Genomic DNA, 25445 nt, shown 5'->3' on the forward strand with positions numbered 1-25445 from the left:
CCTGGAGGTGGTTCTCAGCTGGACCCTAAATAAAATTGTATATATATTATTTCAGTTAAAATGGACGTCACAAAATATGTAAATGAACTCAATTAAAAAAAAACATACAAAAGTAACAAATGACAGAGGCTCCTGACTTGGGACAGGCGCAGTAGTATTACCATGGAGTAAAAAAAATTCCCTTTATATCAATATAAGATATATATTTTGTTTTTATGATTTATGTGCATACTTTGATGTAGTTGATACTAAACCCCTAACGGGAGGAATGTGTCTGATATTCATATCATGAAGACATAATCTTTCAATCAGTTTAATTGAGGTCTGGAGCTGGCAACATATATCACAATACCAGCAGTGTATCTCAAATGCTAGAAAATTTAAAATGGCAATCCTTACAAGAACGCAGGTTAAAAACCACACTCCAAATGTTCCACAAAGTCATCAACAATAAAATTGCAATGCCATCGCAATATACAATAATTGCATATAATGTCATTTTATTCTTTTATTCACAATATATATGTGGTTTTTGGCTCTGATTCTGATCAATGCTTATATTCCAAATATATATGTATATGCCGCTATTATTGTTGTTGTTACCAACTGTATCTGATTGTATGCCCTTTATGGGCCCTGTAATTTGGGAAATAAAAATAGTCTATTCTATATTCTATACTCATAAAATGTCTAAAACAAGATCTACCCATCAACAAACATACAGACAACTTCAGTGTAACAAAGACAGCTATGAATCTTCAACAGTCTTCAGCCTAACGTTCCACCGGATATCTCAAACAAAACCTCTTCAGCCAACGTAAAGTCCATATTCACATGGCAAAATCAAATGACAAAACACATCAAAAAACGAATGAACAAGAACTGTCATATTCCTGACTTTACAGGCATTTTCAGGAGCCTGTAATTCAGTGGTTGTAGTTTGTTTATGTGTTACATATTTGTTTTTCGTTCATTTTTTTATATAGATAAGGCCCTTAGTTTTCTCGTTTGAATAGTTTTACATTGTGTTATCGTGGCCTTTTATAGCTGCCTATGCGGTATGGTTTTTGCTCATTGTTGAAGGCCGTACGGTGACCTATAGTTGTTAATGTCTGTGTCATTTTGGTCTATTGTGGACAGTTGTCTCATTGGCAATTATACCACATCTTCCTTTTTATATGTAAAAAGTGAAATCACAAAAATACTCAACTCAGAGGAAAATCTAATCGGAAAGTCCATAATCACATGGCAAAATCAAATGACAAAACACATAAAAAACGAATGGACAAGAACTTTCATATTCCTGACTTGGTACAGGCATTTTCAAATGTATAAAATGGTGGATTAAACCTGGTTTTATAGCACTAACCCTCTCCTTTTGATGACAGTCTTTTCAAATTTAGTTATATTTACAATGATGCGTGAACTAAACATGCATTATAAATAAAATAGTCAAAATATGGGTACATCAGTCATCATCGTGTAACAATTTTAAAAGGAACAATTTAACAGAACACAAAGTCACCTATCTACAAACTCATTCATTGATTCGCGTGTCTGACGTCAGAAAATTTTATACGTCACATATATTTAGTAGATAACTGTATTGTATTTTAAGCTCCGACGGCATCAATTGGGGATTTGATGGTCGCAAATAAAGTTTACTGGCGACGCGTTAGCGGAGACAGTAAACGGGTATTTGCGACCATCAAATCCCAAATTGATGCCGTCGGAGCTTAAAATACAATATTAGTATCTCCATTCTAATGAAACTGACAGAAAACAACGTTAAAACATGAATTTAAAATCTGTCATATGCCGTCTGCGCTTGCGCGTACGTCCCATAGCATCAATTGTCAATTGATGCCATGTAAGACAGTGACGTTATCCAATCAAAATGAACGTTACAAACGTTGTTGCATTAGAATTGTCATTCAATGTATATGTTGTGTACAAGATGTAAGTTTGTACAAATTTAATTTGTACACAGTTTTTGTACAGGTTATAAGTTATTTGACACACCTTCTTGCACCATGTGATACAGATTTATCTTCTAAAATTGACTAGTTTAATGTTTTAAATTCAAATTTGTATACTTCAACCTAACATTTAGTGCTATTCTCCTTGTCATCCAACTGGAAATGAGGATACCTGAATGGTTTTAATTCTAATTTTATTTTTCTCCTGATACCATATTTATATCCATAAAAAGTCTTTTTGTGGTCTTAAAATGATTTTTGTATCAATGCTCAATATTAGATTGTATCATGTAGTTGTGAAAATATGACAGAAATATGCGGAGCAAAATATTGTGTGCTTGAATCGTCCATTTGTGTTAAGCAGTTCACAAACAACTGATAACTTGTACAAAATATCTGTACAAATTGTAATTTGTACAACATTATAACTTGTACACAGCATATATACAAACAATTTTAAAATTTCACATGGGCAATATTGGCATACAGGGTTAAAAAATCAAAAGTATGTAAGAAGTAATTTCAGAAATAGATCATTATTTAAAATAGTCCAAAAGTTATATAGAATTTATAAGAATCCACAAATAGTTCATTCCACTACGCGATTGAATAATTTTGACGTTTGTGGTTCAACGTATTTTCTAATTCATAATAGAAATATATCATAATGGCATCACGGACATATAAAAGAACAATATCATACTGACGGGATCTTTTAAAGTACAGAGTCAAGTTACAAGAACCAAAAAACACAAAAAGTCTCATATACAAAACACACCAGCAAAAAATAAAAGATAATACAAACACTGTTTAAGTACTGAGCCACGTTAAATGGATATCACATAAAAATATCCAACAATAAAAGTAATATTAATAATAGAACAAAGACAAATGAAAGAACAATATAACACGTTGCTAAGATGATAAACAACATCAGTACGCAGAATCTATTATACATGAAGACCATCATGTAGTATTTGTGAAGTTGATACGGAATATTTATCAACAAGGTCTTGGTACCTTCCGATGAACTTTTTTAGAAAAAGGACGAGACGTTCTTTGACATACCCCTCCCTGTCTCATCAACTTTCTACTCGGACACTGATGACGTTTTACAAAGTCTGAGTAGGAGCTGCAAGCTCTTGAATGTCGAATAAGTTGGGAAATATATATCACATTTGCAGGTGAAGTTGGTATATTGCTACTAAGGTAGGGGAAATTTATAATTTCAAAATTAAAATCGTCTCGTTTGTCATAGATTCTGGTACTGAGATGACTGTGTAAGTCAAATTCGAGATATTAGTCTAAAAATGAGGCGAAGGAAGCCGTGTCTGTTGTTTCTATAATTTCTAGTTCTGGGGGATATATTATATATATTATATCCGCATCTGGTGCAGAAAAATTGGTACCGTTAATGTTATTACTACCACTGGGTCGATGCCTCTGCTGGTGGACTGTTAGTCCCCGAGGGTATCACCATCCCAGTAGCCAGTACTCCGGTACTGGCATGAAAATACGGATTTTTTTTGTGTTATTAAATTTGCTGTTACAAAATGTTAAAAAATATTATAAATTAAGGAATGTATCTCCCTTATGCAAAGCTCTGATTCCTTTCACGGATTTGGCTATACTTTTTTTGGAACTTTTGGATTATAGCTCTACATCTTTTATATAAGCTTTGGATTTTACATATTTTGGCCACGAGCATCACTGAAGAGACATTATTTGTCGAAATGCGCATCTGGTGCAGAAAAATTGGTACCGTTAATGTTATTAATGCAACCCAATCAGAAAAGTTCGGATTGTTTATGGAAAGAACATCATCAATATATCTAAAAGTGAAATTAAATAATCTGGCTTCTTTGATCCTCTTGTTTTTGACAAGTGTCTGCAGGAACTCCGATTCATATAAAAAAAGAAGAGGTCGACAAGAAGAGGCGCACAGTTTGTTCCCATAGGAATGCCGACAATTTGTTGGAAAAGTCTACCTCCAAACTCAACGAATATGTTGTCGATATAAAACTCCAGCATACTAACCACTTGTTCTTCTGTGTAGCATGTTTTACCTTTTTGTTTGTCACTATTAACGAAATATGCCTTATGATATCCCAAAGTAATAAATTTATAGCGTATGCTACCATTTTTATGTTGAAAGGCATTTTTGATTATTTCTTTTAGGCGATTTTTCAATTTCACATGGGGAATGGTCGTATACAGAGTTGAAAAATCAAAAGTTTTGATAGAACTTATTTCAGAAAAAGACCGAGATTTAAAATTGTGTAGAACTTCTTTAGAATGTTTAAGAATCCACATATGGTTAATACCACTACGTGAGTAAACAGTTTCACAGTATTTCTGAAGACCCTCTTTCACTGCGGACAGAATTTTAATCAATCTAATGGACAATTATTTAGTGGAACATGAAGATGAGCCAGCAATATACCGTTGTGTGTACGGAATTTGATGAAGCTTTGGTATCCAATACAAACAAGGTTATACCTCCAATTTGGTGTTCAATGTAATGTTAATTGAAGCCATGAAGGCCTGACTTATGCTTTGCTAAAATCTCATCTAGGCCTTGTCAAATGATATGTCCTTGTATGTGGGATTACTTGAGTGCTCATTTATACCTAATTATTTTACAAGACATTCGAACAACAACATGATAAAAATCATTAGAGAAACAGATTCCACCACTATAACTCATGTAATACGATATTTCTCCACTCTCAACAGTTAAATTTTGATTATTTAAAAAGTTCGGCAAGCCTCACGCTTTAATTTAAATTAAATATTAAAATGTAACTGTCTCCGAGTGGAGAAATATCGTAATACACTTGTTGCAGTTGTGGAGTCTATATTTATAACATGACCAGAGGGGATGTAATTATAAGGCGAGTGGGAACAATCACATGTCGGAGGGTTTTCAGGTATTGTTCTAAGTAAGGATGCACTCACTCATGAAGTGCCCTTAAAACATTCTCCCAGTCACCTAAACTAAATGACTATAAAATGTGTTTATTGTTTTTATCCAGAGTCATGTTACTTAATGTATATATAAATATGTCTATCTTTGATCATCTTTATTTATACGGTCCTCGGGGGAGGGGGACACTTACTATGTAATCAGTGGTAGGAATGAGCCGCTGGAATAGGTAACTTTTTCATGCTCCATGATATATGAAAAGGGTGAGAAATTCAGATTAAATATATCAATAGGGTTGATATGTTCACTTGCCTGATTATATCATAAGTATCTGGAACTAATCAGATGTCCTTAATTTTTTGTGATGAGGTTAAACCACAGTCGTAAATGCATCAGCTATTTGTCAAACTCTATTTAATCCAATGTGGTATTTCCACTGATGCTAGTTAATTATACCTTAAAATATAGTGAGTTATATAGATGCTATAAATGTCATCATAGTCATTTTGACATTTGCACCTAATTAACATTCAAAGGTTTGTTTACATAAAACATGATAACAATTATTTAAAGAAATTCCATAGTGTCGTCCATCAGAGGGAACGGCAGTGTAGCTTTTGATCAGTTTTTCATTAGTAATATCAGAGACATATATTATGTGTATATATGTCTCTGGTAATATCAAACTCAGTGAAAGTGTTTCTCTCTGGATTGTTACTACACTAATGTGACCAAACATCTTTAATTGTCTTTTGAAATTAAAAGTTGTTTTTTTAAGTATCCAAATATATCAATAGGTTTGTTTTCTTGTTAATTGATATAATTATGACAAGATATGTATATGTATTTTTGATAAACAAAATCTGAGACTACTATAACTAGCCCCACGACGGTATTAATAAGTCTCAGACAAAATATATGAAAAGGGTGGGGTACTTGATGTCTTGAAGTTTTAAGAGACGGCATGCACCGGAAAGTAATCCTCAAAAAGTTAATGGTCTTCCGTAAGTAAAGAAGATAAACATGTTGTACAAATGTTGTACATCAATTACTAGTTTCTGTCCCTAAACCATAAGGTAACTTACTACACAATCATGGAATTTGAAGAAACTCAGTCTCGGGACGGGTTGGACGTGCGATCAGGGGTATTAGAGCTTGAAAATGAAAGCCCTCATAATGCAAGTCTTCCTGGATCGTGTCATGTCAATTTTAAACACACGAATCGTTGCCGTGAGGGGAGGTATCCTGGTCGAACACGGTCTCACAAACTTCCCAGCTCCACAACGGATTGGGATATTATAGACCTGGATTCTGTTGGCGTCTATTATAAGGATAAGCCAGATACAATATCAACAATACTTGACATGGTTTACAGTGAAACAGAGATGTTTGGAAATTTAACCAAAGAACAATCAGAATTTGTAAAAACTTTAGAGAACTGTTTTACTTTCTCATTTGACACCAATGACTTACTTGTTTATTCCAGTCAAAGGTTAGACATGCTATTAATAGACAGCATCAAAGAAGATGTGACAGATAGTGGAAGGTAAAAGTCCATGAACACAACAGGGTTCTCACTTAGTCCAAATAATCATGAAGTCTTGAAAGGCTATTATACTTTTTTGCTTTAACCATCATTTTGACCATGTTGAGGCCTTACAAATTTATGTACGCCTCATATCAACTGTAAGACATCAAGGCAAAAAGTATGTACAGCTAAAGCACAGGTTAATAAATTAATCTAAATTTGATGTAATTTACTTGCATTATTTTGAAATGTTAACTTCAATGAATTCCCCTGTACTGTCATCCAGCATACATGTACATATATATAATGCTAGAACTGCCACATTTTTAAATTAGTGGAGGGTTTTAGTCCTATCATGCCTATTGGGTGTATCTGATTTATACTTGTTTCATTTCAGAATTCTGACAAATCTTGGGGAACATTTTATTAGAAATTTGATACTGATGATAAAGTGTTATGATTTTGAAAATAGCTTGAGGAAATATGGCAGAAAATCTGGATCAGAAGCTGTGTTTATAGATTTGTTTACAATATTTATAAGAATGACTGGTGCTTTAGCAGGGTAGGTACATTTGTTTGTGCTCTAGGTTTATAGGTTTGTTTACAATATTTGTAAGAATGACTGGTGTTTTAGCAGGGTATGTACATTTGTGTCCTAGCTAGGTTTATAGGTTTGTTTACAATATTTGTAAGAATGACTGGTGTTTTAGCAGGGTAGGTACATTTGTGTCCTAGCTAGGTTTATAGGTTTGTTTACAATATTTGTAAGAATGACTGGTGTTTTAGCAGGGTATGTACATTTGTGTCCTAGCTAGGTTTATAGGTTTGTTTACAATATTTATAAGAATGACTGGTGTTTTAGCAGGGTAGGTACATTTGTGTCCTAGCTAGGTTTATAGATTTGTTTACAATATTTGTAAGAATGACTGCTGTTTTAGCAGGGTAGGTACATTTGTGTCCTAGCTAGGTTTATAGATTTGTTTACAATATTTGTAAGAATGACTGCTGTTTTAGCAGGGTAGGTACATTTGTGTCCTAGCTAGGTTTATAGATTTGTTTACAATATTTGTAAGAATGACTGGTGTTTTAGCAGGGTATGTACATTTGTGTCCTAACTAGGTTTATAGATTTGTTTACAATATTTGTAAGAATGACTGGTGTTTTAGCAGGGTATGTACATTTGTTTACGCTCTAGGTTTATAGGTTTGTTTACAATATTTGTAAGAATGACTGGTGTTTTAGCAGGGTATGTACATTTGTTTGCGCTCTAGGTTTATAGGTTTGTTTACAATATTTGTAAGAATGACTGGTGTTTTAGCAGGGTATGTACATTTGTTTGCGCTCTAGGTTTATAGGTTTGTTTACAATATTTGTAAGAATGACTGGTGTTTTAGCAGGGTATGTATATTTGTATGTTATAAGCTGTGTTTATAATGGTTGTTAGACTGGCCAATATCTTAAATTAGTACAATAATTATAACAAGATCGAGTGTAACAAAATTGCACCAATTTTGACAGTTTTTTCAACTAATCCAGATCCAGATTTAAAAGATTCTGTTTTTTTTTTTTTTTAGACCTATCCTTATTTTCTATAAACATATACCGGTAGTTACACCAATATCTGTAGTCGTTTCTGTAACGTAATATTTTTTACAAGTTAGGGGTGTTGGCCCTAAGCTAAACCTTCTACGTGAAGGGTCGGGTTGTTCTGTAGGGGTTTTCCATCCCTTAGACGATTGCTGTTGCTAACGAGTTCCATCTACCCGGATTTTCTGTTTGGATTAACTTCCATAGCCTTTGACTATTCCCAAGTCACCCACAAGGCAGTGGGGCATTTAACCCATAGCTGGAGAGAAACTGTAGTCGCCCTATGTCCCCCTTGGGACGAAGTGGATTAAGTCAAGTCAAGTAAGTCACACCAATATAATTTTGAATCCAAATTGAATCTATATATTTACATGTACCTATGTTTGATGGGAGAGATCCGTTTGCGCCAAAAATGCGTCCTTTTGAGCCATAACTTTTTTCTCAAATGCTACGTTTGCGCCACCTGTTTTAAAATTACATGGTATCATTTGCGCCAAAAATAAAACATATGATTGCGCCAATTAGAAGGAAACTACTTCCTTGTCATTTATTGGGACTTGGAATCAGCAGCTTACACTGCAAATGTTTCTTTTTCTGAAAAATACTTTCTTCTTACTACTGCTGCATGGGTACTTCCCTATTTAATGTATGTAGTAGCTTGTATCTTCACTTCATTGTCCAAAAAGACAAAACACTGAAGGATATGAAATGCATAAAACAGTTCAAAATAATTCATGTGGAATGCTGCTGCTCCATTACTGGTACGTCTGGCTGAAGATAGAGTTTCAGCCCATACGGATGGTGGGAACAAAGCACTGTGTCATCAACATATGTGACTAAAACATTAATCAGCAAAAGCTTCTATTTTCTTCTCTTTTTGGCATATCTTGTATTAAATATTCACCAAAGCAATTAAGTTTTCTTCTCTCTCTGTACATTGACTGCCTGCATGCATTTGAAGTCATTTCTCTCCAAATGCTCATCTTCGTGGTGAAATATTTCCTAACATATGATACTTTTTAAGCCAATAATAAGAATAAATATTAATCATTAATATTTATGATAGATATCTGTACAGGTAAATTGGCGCAAATGACTTCGAAATTGATACATTTGGAAAACAAAATTTGGCGCAAATGATACCCCTGAAAAACAGTACTTGGCGCAAAAGGACTGCTGCCTGTTTGATAAAGTGTATAACATGCATAATGTCAAATTACAAAATTATTTTAGAATTGTTTTATCTCAAATTTTTTTTTTTTATAGTGAATGAGTCTTTGTTAAAGGTTTAGTTTACATGTGAGGAGAGATCTTTCTTTTTTGTACTCACTTAAGGCTTTGTAATAAATCATGTAGAATTAATAATATGTTGATGCACATCACAACTCAGGACAGTGATTTGTGTGCATCTTAAAAGTGCTATCGATGTATATTGATACTGTTATGCAAATGTATATGTATATATGAATATACTTGTTTTTGTTTGATTGTATTTGAATTATCTCCCCTTGGCTTAGGTTGTCATTTATTTTGTGATTCTGTCCAACATGTCATGTCTGACCGTTATCTGTTAATGATCTCTGGTGGCCTCTCCTGGTACCTCTCATGTTCTACATCATAGTATGGACAGTGATGCATGTAGCTAGAGGAGAAGGCTAAACCAGAGTGATAAATGATCGAGTAGAAAATTATAACAATTAGCCTATCTAACTTTTTAATTTTAGACTGTTATAGAAAAAGTTAATATCAATACATATATTATGAATTATATATATATTTATGTATCACAATGCTTGGTGTTTTTTCAGATGAAATAAAAATAAATTACAAAAAAAAGTTCAAATTATTAGTGGATTTTAGCTAATTTACCCTTAAGCTAGGCAACCATACAATACAGCCTTCAACAATGAGTAAAAAACATATGGATAATAGATTCCGACATGAACAAATATGAAATAACTTAATTGTGAAAACTAACAGCTTTTAAATTATAACAAAACAATTTCCAAAAGACAATTATGACTAACAGAAACCAACAACAACCACTGAATTTACAGGCTCCTATTAAAGCTATTTAAAAGACAGACTTTAAAATACTGGAATATATTTTGTCTAAGTTGACTTTTGTAACTATGGTATTTGTTGATGTATGATTGCTGTTGCACTGACCATTTATACCTCATATCCCTTTTTTTTTTATTAAAGTTGTATACATTTACATATGTATTAATATTTTTTATGTTTTCAGTCCAGGAGCAATGTTCAAGTCAACTATGGACATTCTTCAGAAAAGTGTAACAGCAGAACCAGATGTTGTGATTCTGGCTGGAGATATACTTGAGAATCCCACAGTGGTGTGTGCTGTATCTGTTGTAGAGGTAAATTTGAATTGATTTTCAACAAATCATGAAAGGTCTTATTTTTAACAAGTTTAAAAATAAGTAGCCATTTTTATACGCCCGTTTACAGGATATTTATGGTTTTCTGTTGTCCGTCTGTCCGTTCCTCATCAACATGTCGGACATTAACTCAAAAAAACTTTTACCTATTTCGTTAAACTTTGGTGAATTGTTTATAACCTGAGCTCCCTTTCATTTTTTATTAATTTGAGAATTTACGTTTCGGAGTTATTGGGTTTTATTGTCCAGCCTGCGACTCTTGTCGCAGAAAGCTCGAAATAGAGATAGTGATCCAGCAGCGGCGGCGTTAGCTAACTTCTTAAAAGCTTTATATTTTAGAAGGTGGAAGACCTGGATGCTTCATACTTTGTATATAGATGCCTCATGTTATGAAGTTTCCGTCAGTCACATGTCCAATGTCCTTGACCTCATTTTCGTGGTTCAGTGACTACTTGAAAAAAAAGTTAAGATTTTTTGTAATGTTAAATTCACTCTTATTATAAGTAATAGGAGAACTATATTTGATATGTGCATACCTTGCAAGGTCCTCATGCCCGTCAGACAGTTTTTACTTGACCTTGACCTCATTTCATGGATCAGTAAACAAAGGTTAAGTTTTGGTGGTCAAGTCCATATCTCAGATACTATAAGCAATAGGTCTAGTATATTCAGTGTATGGAAAGACTGTAAGGTTGATATATCCAACTGGCAGGTGTTATCTGAACTTGACCTCATTTTCATGGTTCAGTGGTTATAATTAAGTTTTTGTGTTTGGTCTGTTTTTCTTATACTGTATGCAATAGGTCTACTATATTTGGTGTATGCAATTATTGTAAGGTGTGCATGCCTAGCTGGCAGGTGTCATCTGACCTTGACCTCATTTTCATGGTTCAGTGGTCAAAGTTTATTTTTTGAGTTTTGGTCTTTTTTTGTAATACTATATGCAATAGGTCAACTATATTTGGTGTATGGAAATATTTTATGATCTTTATGTCAGTCGTTCAGGTTTTATTTGACCTTGAACTCATTTTCAGGGTTCATTGCTCAGTGTTAAGTTGTTGTGTTTTGGTCTGTTTTTCTTAAATATAAGCAATAGGTCAGCTATATTTGTTTTATGGAAGAATTGTTAGCTGTACATGTCTGCCTGGCATGATTCATCTGACCTTGACCTTATTTTCATGGTTCATTGGTATATGTTTAGTTTTCTTGGTTAATGTTTAGTTAATGTGACAGTCGTAATAAAGCTTTATATTTAGGACTATCAATATAATATCAATGATTAGTAAATAAGGCGAGACATTTCAGCGTGTGCACTCTTGTCCATTTAAAAAGGGGGATTTCCCAGTTTTCGGACAATAACTCAAGAATGCTGTCATCAACATGCAAGAAATTGTGGTGAATTGTTTATATCTTTTGACATGAGCTCCCTTTTGATTTTTATAAATTTTAGACTTTACGTTTCCCAGTTACAGGGTTTTATTCATAAAAAAAGGGGGATTTTCCAGTTTTTGTACAAAAACATAAAATTTAGCAGTTCTTCAAAAACTTTGGTAAATTGTTTATATCTATTGATGTAAGCTCCATTTTGATTTTCATAAATTTTTAATATGGCATTGATCATTAATAGAACTTTATTTGTCTATAGTCTGACAACAGATTTACTAAGTATTGCGCAACAGCACAGTGTATTGCCCAACAGCAAAAAATCTTTATTATATTCAATTCATATAACCAATTTCAAGTTCGTTGACTACATTTATTCAGAAAACTATAATATGTCAAATATTTTTAAAATTACTATCCAAGTTCAGACCTGTAGCAAGCTTGAATATTGTGTCCATTTTTGACCCAACTGTTCATGGTTGGACCTCTGTGGGCCTACATGTATATCCAGTTGCACTCAGCGAAGCAATTTATTAAATCAGATATAGAAACCAGGTGAGCGACATCAAGGATTTTTAAACATGTATTTAACATGCTAGAAAAGATATTTTGAAAATTTTACTCAACTATGGTATTTTGACCCCCCTGCCATGGTATGTTAACCCCCCCCCCCCCCCCCCCCCTTTTACACCTCCAAATTAAAAATTCTATCTATTGTAACTCATGTAAATTGTATTAATACTCCAATAAGTTGTTTGTATGTATTTAACATGCTGGAAAAGATATTCTGAAAATTTTACTTAGCCATGGTATTTTTACCCCCTGCGGTATATTGAACCCCCTACTATAGACCTCTTATTTAAAAATTCTAACTATTCTAACTCCTTTATATAGAAATAATACTCAATAAGTGGTATGTACGTGTTTAACATGCTGGAAAAGATATTTTGAAAATTTTACTTAGTATTTTGACCCCCTGCGGTATATTGAACCCCCTACTATAGACCTTTTATTTAAAAAATTCTAACTATTCAACTCCTTTATATAGTAATAATACTCCAATAAGTAGTATGTATGTATTTAACATGCTAGAAAAGAGATAATGAAAATTCTACTTGCCATGGTATTTTGACAATATCAATATTGCAGTATCAATTTAAAAAATTCAAGCTATTTTAACTCCTTTATATAGTAATAATACTTCAATAAGTGGTATGTATGTATTTAACATGCTTGAAAAGATGTTTTGAAAATTACACTGGATATTTGATTTCGTGGTTTTGCCAATCTCGATAGGTTGCAGTCTTGTAATTGACTGCTCCATAGGCTTACATGCAAAACAGCTGATCTTTGATAATAAAAAAATAAAAAATGCTACATAGAAAAAAAATTCATGTTCATGTATGTACTAATGTGAAATTGTGATTTAATCGGAAAAAAAAGTGGGTCTTGCCACAAAGAATAAAAAGTTACGTAACCCTGAAGTCAAAACATTTTTTTCTACTTTCTGTTTGCTGTTTTTACTAGGCCGCACCACTTCCAGTAAACATGATATCCTTCCACTTTCCTGGATTGATATCCCCAAAAAGATGCAAGATTATTTTTAAATCTATATATATGTTTCAATTCAGCATAAACCTATAATCAAACAAAAATTTGAGTCCAGAAAAAAATTCAGAAAAAAAATGGACTATTTTGTTTCCCTCCATGTTTTGACATGCACCTGTAACTGGAGTTATAATACAAGACTGGTACCTATACAAAGTCTAATGAAAATATGATATTCTTTGAACATTTGAATTCTTGGTTTACCTGTACTCACAAAACCAATGAAAAGGACAAAGTATGATAAGGCCCGTTTTTGGCCCCCTATTTTCTCACTTTTTTAAATTTTGTTTTGGAAAGCTACTTATTACATTAAAAATATTCACTTAGGTTTGAAGTTTGTTTGGATGAACTTCAAAACCATTAATTTCAGAAAATGGGTGAGGTGAGTGGGGTAAAAAGGGATAAAAAAAAGCCAAAAAGAAGGAAAAGTTACGATTTTTGGCCATTGTTTCTTTAAAATTCAATAGCGTGCGCCTACATGACCCAGAGAAAATTATGGCTATTTAGAAAGCAAAAACAGTTCTCATGACATTGGAAGAAAAAAATTCCTGGGTGACGTTGGTGCAGGCACTAAAAAACAAAAAAAATGTTGTACAGAACACCTACAAAGTGAATAATAATTACAATATTTGAATAATAACAGAAAGTTTACCCCCCTCAACTCACCCAGTTGCTAAAATTAGTGGTTTTGAAGTTCATCCAAACAAACTTCAAACCTCAGGGAATATTCTAACATAATAAGTAGCTTTCCTAAACAGAATTTAAAAATGAGAAAATAGGGGGCCAAAAACATGCCTTATTGTACCATGTCCTTTGTATCCAATGAATAATAATAAATCCACAGAAAACTAAAAAAAAAATAAAAATACCACTTTATTACTTTGGAAATTAAGTCTGAAGTGCTGTTCTGGTTTCTCTTCAGCAGAAATGCTATAAACTAAAAATTTAAAAGCAGGGGATGAATAAATATTGGAATAAAAATGAATATTAGAAACCAAGTTAAGTAAATTATCCTCTGCTTTGCACATATTTTATCTGTCCAAATGCAATAACTAAATATTTCTTTTTTCAAACTTTTGTAAATATCTTAGAGAGCACTAACAACTCAATTTTGAATATATGTTTTATTTTCAAAATTAATTGACCTGCACAAATTTTCGAACTTGCTCGACATTGCTGAAATAAAGCTAAAATACAAATTTTGTGACAATCCTTAAATAAATATAGACTTGATAGTGCAATGCAATTTTCCCAATAAGCATTACCTTTTCAAAAATTGCTGATTGGTACTGATTATTTTAGACATGTTCCACACATAGCTGATATAAAAATTATCAAAGGTACCAGGATTATAATTTAGTACGCCAGACGCGCGTTTCATCTACATAAGACTCATCAGTGACGCTCATATCAAAATATTTATAAAGCCAAACAAGTAAAAAGTTGAAGAGCATTGAGGATCCAAAATTCCAAAAAGTTGTGCCAAATACGGCTAAGGTAATCTATTCCTGGGATAAGAGAATCCTTAGTGTTTCGAAAAATTCAAAGTTTTGTAAACAGGAAATTTAGAAAAATGACCACATTATTGATATTCATGTCAACACCGGAGTGTTGACTACTGGGCTGGTCACATAAACCTTTGATATAAACTTGAAGAAAATCTCGCAAGAACTGTTGATGTTTGAGAGCTCACAATGCAATTTTTCCAATAAATACTTCCAAGAGCATAACTCTTTTAAAAGAAGTAGATTGGCACTTAGCTTTATATGACTGCAAAAAATTTGGCAGTCATATATTGGTTTCACGTCCTCGTCACCTTCCTCATCTGAAGACATTTGGTTTCTGGACAATAACTTTAGTAAATGGATATAAAAATCTGTTAAATTTAAACACATGGTTTGTCACCACAAAACGAAGGTTGGGATGGATTTTGAGGGTTGTGGTTCTAACAGTTTAGGAATTAGGGGCAAAAAAAAGGGCCAAATTAGCATTTTCCTAGTTTTCAGGCAATAACTTGTGGAATGGTGAATGGATCTCTCTGTAATTATACCACAAGTTTCCAAATCACAAAGGGATGGTCAGGATTGGCTTTGGGGGGGTTATGGCTTAAACTGCTTAGGAATTGGGGGCAAAAAGGGGGGAATACAAGGGTTTCCTGTTAAGGAACAATTAAACTAGAGGCTCCAAGAAGCCTGTGTTATAAAAAAGACGATGTGGTATAATTGCCAATGAGACAACTGTCCACAAGAGACCAAAATGACACAGACATTAACAACTATAGGTCACCATACGGCCTTCAACAATGAGCAAAGCCCATTCCGCATAGTCAGCTATAAAAGGCCCCGATAAGACAATGTAAAACAATTCAAACGAGAAAACTATCGGCCTTATTTATATAAAAAAATGAACGAAAAACAAATATGTAACACATAAACAAACGACAACCACTGAATTACAGGCTCCTGACTTGGGACAGGCACATGCATAAATAATGTGGCGGGGTTAAAAATGTTGCTCACCTGATATTTTTATTTACAATTGATGCATGAAGTAATGCAACCGTTATACTTTTGCTTTAGTTTCAGAGATATAAGTGAAAAGCTGCATTTTCTCTCTATGTTGGTTGGCAGGTAGGGTATTCAGACACATTTTTATACGACCGCAAAAATTTTAATTTTTCGTCATATATTGCTATCACGTTGTCGTCGCCGTCCTAATACTTTTAGTTTTCGCACTCTAACTTTAGTAAAAGTGAATAGAAATCTATGAATTTTTAACACAAGGTTCATGACCACAAAAGGAAGGTTGGGATTGATTTTTGGAGTTTTGGTTCCAACAGTTTAGGTATTAGGGGCCAAAAAAGGGCCCAAATAAGCATTATTCTTGGTTTTCGTACAATAACTTTAGTATAAGTAAAAAGAAATCAATGAAATTTAAACACAAGGTATATGAACACAAAAGGAAGGTTGGGATTGATTTTGGGAGTTTTGGTCCTAACAGTTTAGGAATTAGGGGCCAAAAAGGGGCCCAAATAAGCATTATTCTTGGTTTTCGCACCATAACTTTAGTATAAGTAAAAAGAAATCTATGAAATTTAGACACAAGGTTTATGACCATAAAAGGAAGGTTGGGTTTGATTTTGGGAGGTTTGGTCCCAACAGTTTAGGAATAAGGGGCCCAAAGAGTCGAAAATTGAACTTTGTTTGATTTCATCAAAAATTGAATAATTGGGGTTCTTTGATATGCCGAATCTAACTGTGTATGTAGATTCTTAATTTTTGGTCCCGTTTTCAAATTGGTCTACATTAAGGTCCAAAGGGTCCAAAATTAAACTTAGTTTGATTTTAACAAAAATTGAATCCTTGGGGTTCTTTGATATGCTGAATCTAAAAATGTACTTAGATTTTTTATTATTGGCCCAGTTTTCAAGTTGGTCCAAATCGGGGTCCAAAATTAAACTGTTTTTGATTTCATCAAAAATTGAATAATTGGGGTTCTTTGATATGCCAAATCTAACTGTGTATGTAGATTCTAAATTTTTGGTCCCATTTTCAAATTGGTCTACATTAAAGTCCAAAGGGTCCAAAATTAAACTAAGTTTGATTTTAACAAAAATTGAATTCTTGGGCTTTTTTGATATATGCTGAATCTAAACATATACTTAGATTTTTGATTATGGGCCTAGTTTTCAAGTTGGTTCAAATCAGGATCCAAAATTATTATATTAAGTATTTAGCAATAGCACGAAATATTCAATTGCACAGTATTTAGCAATAGCAAGAAATCTTCAATTGCACAGTATTGTGCAATAGCAAGCAGTTTTCAATTGCACAGTATTGCGCAATAGCAAGAAATCTTCAATTCCACAGTATTGTGCAATAGCAAATATTTTCAATTGCACAGTATTGCGCAATAACAAGAAATATCTAATTGCACAATATTGTGCAATAGCAAGAAATTTTCAATTGGAGTTATCTTTCTTTGTCCAGAATAGTAGTTGAATCAACTTTAATCATTGTTTTATACAATATACAATGTATATTCACTTTTACTACCAACTGATAAATTAAAAAAATCTTTACCATTCAGTGATAACAAGCACTTTATTTTACATTTTAATATTTTATGATGTATTTAAATGAGTAGTTATTGTTGCAAACTCCATTATTTTCAATTGAGATCAGTTTTGGAAAAAGGGAAAGGGGGATGTGAAAAAAAATGGGGGGGGGGGGGTTAAATTTTTCTCATTTCAGATTTCATAAATAAAAATTAAATTAAAATTTCTTCAAACATTTTTTTGAGAGGATTAATGTTCAACAGCATAGTGAATTGCTCAAAGGCAAAAAAAAATATTTTAAGTTCATAAGACCACATTCATTCTGTGTCAGAAACCTATGCTGTGTCAACTATTTAATCACAAACCCAATTTAGAGCTGAATCCAGCTTAAATGTTGTGTCCATACTTGCCCCAACTGTTCAGGGTTCAACCTCTGCGGTCGTATATAGCTGCGCCCTGCGGAGCATCTGGTTTAAACTAGATACTCTAATGCTTATTGTGACCAAGTTTGATTAAATTTGTCTCAGTTGTTTCAGGAGAAGACTTTTGTAAAAGATAACAAAAATTAAGAAAAATTGGTAAATTTGACTTTAAAGGGCAATAACTCCTTATGGGGTCAATTGACCATTTTGGTCATTAAACTTATTTGTAGATCTTACTGTGCTGAATAGTAATGCTGTTTGCAGTTTATCTCTATCTGTAATAATATTCAAGATAATAAACAAAAACTGCAAAATTTCCATAAAATTACGAATTCAATGCCAGCAACCCAACAAGGCTTGTCTGATGTGTCTGAAAATTTCAGGACATATATTTTTTCCTGATGAACGTTTGTCTATTTTGCTCTAAATGCTTATTTTCAGAGATATAAGCCAAAAACTGCATTTTACCCTTATGTTCTATTTTTAGTCATGTTGGTTGGCTGGCGGGTCATCAAACACATTTTTTTAAACTAGCTACCCTAATAATGATTGTGACTAAGTTTAGTTAAATTGTCTTGGTAGTTTCAGAGAAGATTTTTGTAAGAATTCAAAAATTTACAAAAATTTGTTAAAAATTTACTATAACTCCTTAGAGGGGGATGGGAGGGATCAATTCACAACAGCATAGTGTATTGCACAAAAGCAAAAAAAGGGGGATAAGCACAAATACTGTGTCCATTTTTTCCCCAACTGTTCAGGGTTGTACCTCTGCTGTCGTATCCAGCTGCGCTCAGCTAAGCACTTTATTTAACTTGTCTGAGACATTGCTGATATAAACTATTGATATAAATTGCATAAAAATCTGACAAGATTTGTACATGCGAGACCTGACAAACATTCACTGGTTATTTCTACGTCTTTGGAAATGTGTTGCGTGGGGAAAAATAGGGACCTAATTAGAAAAGCAATATCAAACAAATATTGTTTGAAATTTCAGATACAATTTGTGGAGAAAAGTATGAGTTATTGTCAGCATGAGAATGCAAGATTAAAGAAAACCAAACAGAATAAGCCTGAACCATCATCATCTGGTGATAGTGAACATTCAGATTTTGATGAGAAACCTGATGAACCACATATTTTCAAGAGAATTCCCCCAAAACTATTAGCACAGCATGGTGGACAACTTATAGTTCTTTCTCAGCTCTATACTGGTCACCATTTCACCAAGGATTGTACTAAAAAACTAATTCCTGGAATTATCGTTATGGGAACCCAGGTAAGAGATTTATAGAATAGACCTCAGGTAGGAAATTGGTCTACAATGTAGCTGTGATCATTCCACTGATAGTGATAAAAAAGATATGATTTAATTTTTAATAAAAAAAACTTAACCTCCGCTTGTCTTAAGGGCATACGACACAGTTACAGGGAAGGTAATGACGTTGCTAACGTAAAATGTTATTTTCGCGACGTCTAACGGTGACTTATCGGAAAAGATGCAGTTTTCGACTGATTTTTATCATTCAAACTGATTTTACTTGAAAACGAGTTCATGGACCCCTGCTTTTTAAAAAGACATTTTGTTTCATTTTGCAGGAAGATTATGTGGACCAAATTTTATAAAACTGTAAATAGTGTAATTTTTTTAATTTTGATAAATATACAGCAAAAAATTACGTTTTTTTCTCAATTCATGACAATTTGATAAATATGACTTATTTGTGTAGTTTTTAGTAAAAAAGACATCAATTTTTAGGATACTTATAAAATACAGAAATTACAAATTATTTAACAAAAAAACAATTTGTGTTTATCTTTTAAAACAAAAAAGTTATGGATTTCTTTCGAAAGGGAAAATACGGCCAGAAATCAGAATTTTTAGCAAATATACAGAATTTCGACCTCATTTAACTCAAAAAGTAGCACATGAAGGTATATTTTTAAATACATATTTGATTTAATCAGGCAAAAATTAGCCTATATAGAAATTTTCATCAAACTGTAAATACGGGATCAAAACTGTATCGTATGCCCTTAATAGGCCTTTCCCTATTACAGAATTATTTTGTTAGTGTACATGTTTATGAGTATAGCTGAAGTGAACTTTTTAAGTCTACCAATGATTTTCTTGCATGCACTGAATTGCAGTGAAGGGATATAACTGAAGAATATTTGGTTGAGACAAAATAGAGAATGCTATGGCAGGGGAATAAATAGATGAGGTGGCTGATGTCCCCCAAAAAAAACAACATCCCAATGTGTAGCATGGCTGATGTCCCCAAAAAAAACAACATCCCAATGTGTGGCAATGCTACACATTGGGGCTACACATTGGGATGTTGTTTTTTTTGGGGATCAGCCACCTCACCTATTTATTCCCCCGCCATAGCATTCTCTAGTTTGTCTCAACCAAATATTCTTGAGTTATGTCCCTTTATATATTGGAAAATTTGTTCGCAACTAATCTTTATTATGAAACTTATACACAATGCTTATATTACCACCAATCTTAGATCAAGTATTTATATGTATGGCATCACTTTCACGGCTTTCCATTTTAATATGAGGCAGGCATTACCTGTAAATGGGGACGAAGTCTGTATGAATTATTTTTTTGTAACTTAAATATTTGTTAAAAAAAAAAGAAACGGAAATACCGCAACGTTTCCGATTTTGGTTCTGTTGTTAGTGATTTTAGTTGTGACGTTATTTAAGTTATGACATCATATGCAATGTAAACAAAGAAACGCTATCATCAGGTAACGTTTTTTTCTTATCGAGGAATTATTAAAAATGAAATTGGAATTGTGTTCCTTCCTATTTTATACTAGACTGACATATATATTTTACTCAAAGTTTCATACAAACAAGACCGGAAAAGGAAGTACATTGTAGATTTCTGCGCAGATCCGAAAATTGTGTTCCTTCCTATTTTATACTAGACTGACATATATATTTTACTCAAAGTTTCATACAAACAAGACCGGAAAAGGAAGTACATTGTAGATTTCTGCGCAGATCCGGAAATTGTGTTCCTTCCTATTTTATACTAGACTGACATATATATTTTACTCAAAGTTTCATACAAACAAGACCGGAAAAGGAAGTACATTGTAGATTTCTGCGCAGATCCGGAAATTCAAAAACGCGACAAAAAAAAATTGAACGATTTTGAGTTCATTAGTACAATGAAAATATCGGGAAAATTTTCCCGATTTTCCCGATTTATTTTTTTTATTGAATTTTCTACTGTTATTGGGGACTTCGTCCCCATATAAATGAAAAAAAAAATGCTTTGCAATTTCCTCACTATAGTTTGCCTCAATCAAATGATATGGAACTTATACATAATTCTTTTAACCAACAAATGCAAATCAAGTTCATTTTGAGCGTGGACTTTTGTTGTTTTCATATTTTTACAAGTGGGGGCATCTATGTTCCATGGTCACATTCTTCATTTATTTAATATAGCTTATTTTTTTAGTTTTAGAAGAGCTGAATACTTCATATTTAGTATACAGATTCTATATGGTTTGCATTTTGAGTCTTGCCCTTAACATGCTTAAATGATGATTTATGACAAGTTTTAAAGTTCTTGTTTATTATCTTTTTAAAAATACAATGTAAAATAATAGAAAGAAACTGTAAATAGCAAAAATGATCAGCAATACAAGATTTACAAAAACATAAATATGACTGATACAATCAATTGATATTAACTCAGGGCTGTTCCATTAAAACATTCATGGTACCCAGGGAAGGCCCTTTAAAACACAGTGACCACCCATAGAAGCAATTTTAGAGTCCTGCATACATTAAAGTATAAACATGATAAATGCTGTAATGACAATTCATTATTTGTTTTTTCAGGTGTCGTTTACATTACTTGAGTACAGTGTTAACCATATGACAGATTTATTCCTAAAAAATGGAAATGGAAAAGAGAGAAGCTACATATATTACACAGAGCCAATGGATTACCTCAAGAAGGAGGATCGTAATTTATTGTTGGAATCAATTGTGAGGTTGAGTAATGTCAAACAGTGATTTAAAGTCAACGATCAGTTTACCCAGAGGAGCAAAGATCCAAGATATCATGACGTCATATTGAGGAACATATCCCAAAAAATACATAAACATATGATTGAGGAAGATGGATCTATAATCTATATATACATAAGTGTAACATTGAGGAACAAAGATCCACGATATAAGGACAAAATATTGAGAAATGTTACCCTTAAAAATGATTAACATTAGATAAGGGATATGAATCAATTATATACAGTCTCATAACTTAGAGGAATGAAGATCCAAGATAGCATGAAGTAATAATGAAGAAATATTGCCTGCAATAATCATTAACATTAGATCAAGCAACATGGATCCTATATATACAGTAGCCTAACCTAGAAAAACAAAGATCCTCGACATCATGGCGTAAAATTGAGGAACATGGCCAAAAAAATATAAACATAAGATTAAGGTACATGGATCCTATATATAAAGTAGCCTAACCTAGAGAAACAAAGATCCACGATATCATGGCGTAAAATTGAGGAACATGGCCAAAAAATACATAAACATAAGATTAAGGTACATGGATCCTATATATAAAGTAGTGTAACCTAGAGAAACAAAGATCCACAATATCATGACAAATAATGGGGATCACTAACCAAAAACATAAAAGTTTTAGCTTATAATATGATGGATAGATGCTATATGCATATCATGATGTCAATATTAGATTTCCAAATAAAATATTCTGAGTCATAACCAATATTTTAACCACATTTTGTTAGATAATGACCCATGGCACGAAAAAGAACCCCTGTTGGTTTTAGGAGCAATAGGTCAAGTAGTTATAAAAGGTGCCAGGCTTATAACTTGAAGGTCACCACAGCTGAAATTTTGTTAACACATTTCTTTACAGATATTATCTTTTGAAGAATGTTTAGAACCTTGAAAATTATAATACATATAAAGAAACTTTAAAAGCAAAATGATCAGCAAGCATGATCTACAAATAAGTCAAACATAGCTGAAATTCAAGTTTGACTCTTCTTAGTAATTTTGCTTGTAGAAGACAATTTTAACAATTGGTTTGGTTTTATTGCATATTTCTTTTCAAAAATTATTAAAGATAGAGAGAAACTGTTTATATTTTAAATATGATTTCCAAGACAAGATCTACAAACAAGTTCATTTTGCCAAAATGGTTTGTCGACTTTTTATGTAATTACTTCCTTTATAAAATTATTGCGTGTTTATGAAATAAGAATGTGGTATTATTGCCAATGCGATAACTCACCATACATTCCAAATGACAGAGAAATTTAACAACTATAGGTCATCTTACAACCTTCAACAATGAGCAAAGTACATACCACAATGTCAGATAAAAGACCCAGTAATGACAAATGTAAAACAATACAAATGAGACAAATTAAGGCCTTATTTGTGTACAAAATAATGAATGAAAATTATTACGTTACAAAGCAACAAACGACAACCACTGAGTTACAGGCTCCTGACAGGCACATATAAAACTAGGCACGTTTAAATGTGTTATAATATACCAGTGGTACAACAGCTGGGGACAGGCACATATACATATTGTGACTGGGTTGAACATAGTGAAAGGCCAACAACCCTCCCCTTACCAGGGACAGTGGTTTAACAGTTGGCCATTTGAACAAACAATAAAAATCAGTTACTTATTATCTACAAAACTAAACTATAAAAAAAAATAGAAACTGAAACATCAAAAATGATCAGCAGGATAAGATAGTTATATATGATATATACAATTATGTCAGCATGGTCGAATATTTCAGTTAATTCTATTTTGAAATTGCAGCCCCTTAATGATGCTATTTTATTGGTGAAATTAGTGAAAATTGTCAGTTAGACCAGATCTATAAATTGGTTAAAATAAGGAAATTGCCAGTTTACTCCCTACACGAGTTGTTGCCCTTAAAAACAATTTTAACGTCGTATTTAACTTACCATAGACCTTTTGCTATTAATCGAATGCTTCAAGTATATCTTGTAATTAAACAACTTAATAAAAGGAGGGCGAATGATTCCAGAGGGACATTCAAACACACAGATAAAAAATAAACTAACAACGCCATAGCTTAAAATGAAACGGACAAACAATATTACACGAAACACAACATAGAAACCTAAAGACTAAGCAACACGAACCCCACCAAAAACTGAGGGTGATCTCAGGTGCTCCGGAAGGGTAAGCAGATCCTGCTCCACATGTGGCACTCGTCGTGTTTCTCATGGTATTACAAACCTGGTAAATAGTCTAATTCGTTAGGTCACATTCTTGAAGAGTGAACGGGATTGCACTTACGACATAAGGAACATATCCGATATCATCTGTGAAACAGATATTCAATTACTGTCAACCAACTCGTGATGGCGTCCTTAAAATTACTAAGGAAGGGACAATGATAACTATTAAGTTAAGTTCATTTGGCGCCCACGTAGGGACTTTTAGAATCTAGCAGAATGATTTTTTATGCTTTAAAAATTATGTAGTTCGTAATTCAAAATTATTGGTTAAATCAAAATTTAATTGGAAACTTTACAACACGTGAGTTTATATTCTCTGGTAATAAACCGTCAGAACCACAGGATGTATCGTTACTTTATTTACGACGGTAAAAACCCCTTTTACACTATACAACCACATGCATTGAATTATCTTAAATCAATTATAGGACTATATACTTTTCACTTTTATGTTAATAATTAAGTTACAAATTACTTCTAAAGTCAATAAGGAAATTAAAGTAAATTAAATTATAGACGATACAATATATTTAATCAAATATGAAATGATAACATGCGAAGCAAAATTAGTTATGCACGTCCTGAATTTCATATCCTATTGCATTAAATGTTCATCCGTTTTTGTGCAATCAAATGCATCAAATTGTGTGGACATAACATACTCGTGATGATAAATACACCATATAGATCTTCAAAATATCCAATGAATTAATATTGTCCTATGTCCTGGTGTTATTAATTTGATTTATCATAATCTTTATATATAGCAACTAAAACAGATTACTATAAATACTTGATCGCAAAACAATTCAACAAAATTAATATCTCGCAACAATACTTGAGATCGGTGAGTTGTCTTAAGTTACTTTGAATTTGATTTTATAATCTTTTGGCATCATTGCTTGTTCTTATGTGAACAAGCTGTATCAGAGGAACTATTCACAATTCACTATTTCTACCTAGAAATGTACAAAAATTAGTATTTACAGCTTTTTTTTTTATCGTCGTTTAATTTCTTAAAATTATATAATATACTGACACATAATCACTTTAGATTAGATTACTAAAAATACCGAACTCCAAGGAAAATTCAAAGCGGAAAGATCTTTACCATTATAAATGGCAAAATCAAAAGCTTCAATACATCAAACGAATTAAAAACAACTGTCATATTCTTAACTTAGTACAGACATTTTCTAATGTAGAAACAGGATGTACAACCTAGTTGCATAGCTAAACCG

At 32.7% G+C, this 25445-nt stretch overlaps 1 protein-coding gene across 3 annotated transcripts; it reads left to right on the forward strand.

The window, feature by feature from the left end:
- Positions 1-5880: 5880 nt before the first annotated feature.
- Positions 5881-22578, forward strand: LOC143056468 (uncharacterized). Of its 3 annotated transcripts, XM_076229546.1 has the most exons (6): positions 5881-6451; positions 6831-6944; positions 7249-7299; positions 10269-10398; positions 18887-19168; positions 21763-22578. In XM_076229546.1, the coding sequence occupies exons 1-6, from the start codon at positions 6000-6002 to the stop codon at positions 21937-21939; spliced, it is 1206 nt and encodes a 401-aa protein (XP_076085661.1). In that variant the 5' UTR covers positions 5881-5999; the 3' UTR covers positions 21940-22578. The 3 variants fall into 3 exon arrangements, with proteins under 3 accessions (XP_076085661.1, XP_076085662.1, XP_076085663.1); XM_076229547.1 differs by lacking the exon at positions 7249-7299 and having other exon boundaries at positions 6831-6995; XM_076229548.1 differs by lacking the exons at positions 5881-6451; positions 6831-6944; positions 7249-7299 and adding an exon at positions 7559-7603.
- Positions 22579-25445: the final 2867 nt, after the last annotated feature.

Source organism: Mytilus galloprovincialis, chromosome 13, assembly GCF_965363235.1.
Source record: "Mytilus galloprovincialis chromosome 13, xbMytGall1.hap1.1, whole genome shotgun sequence".
NCBI lineage: Eukaryota > Metazoa > Mollusca > Bivalvia > Mytilida > Mytilidae > Mytilus > Mytilus galloprovincialis.

Bases quoted from the DNA above. Each gene is read 5' to 3' on its own strand.
- LOC143056468 (XM_076229547.1), top strand. From the start codon at position 6,000: ATGGAATTTGAAGAAACTCAGTCTCGGGACGGGTTGGACGTGCGATCA. The intron at 6,996-10,268 runs GTAGGTACATTT...TTATGTTTTCAG, and splicing joins ATGACTGGTGCTTTAGCAGG to TCCAGGAGCAATGTTCAAGT. The intron at 10,399-18,886 runs GTAAATTTGAAT...TTGAAATTTCAG, and splicing joins GTGCTGTATCTGTTGTAGAG to ATACAATTTGTGGAGAAAAG.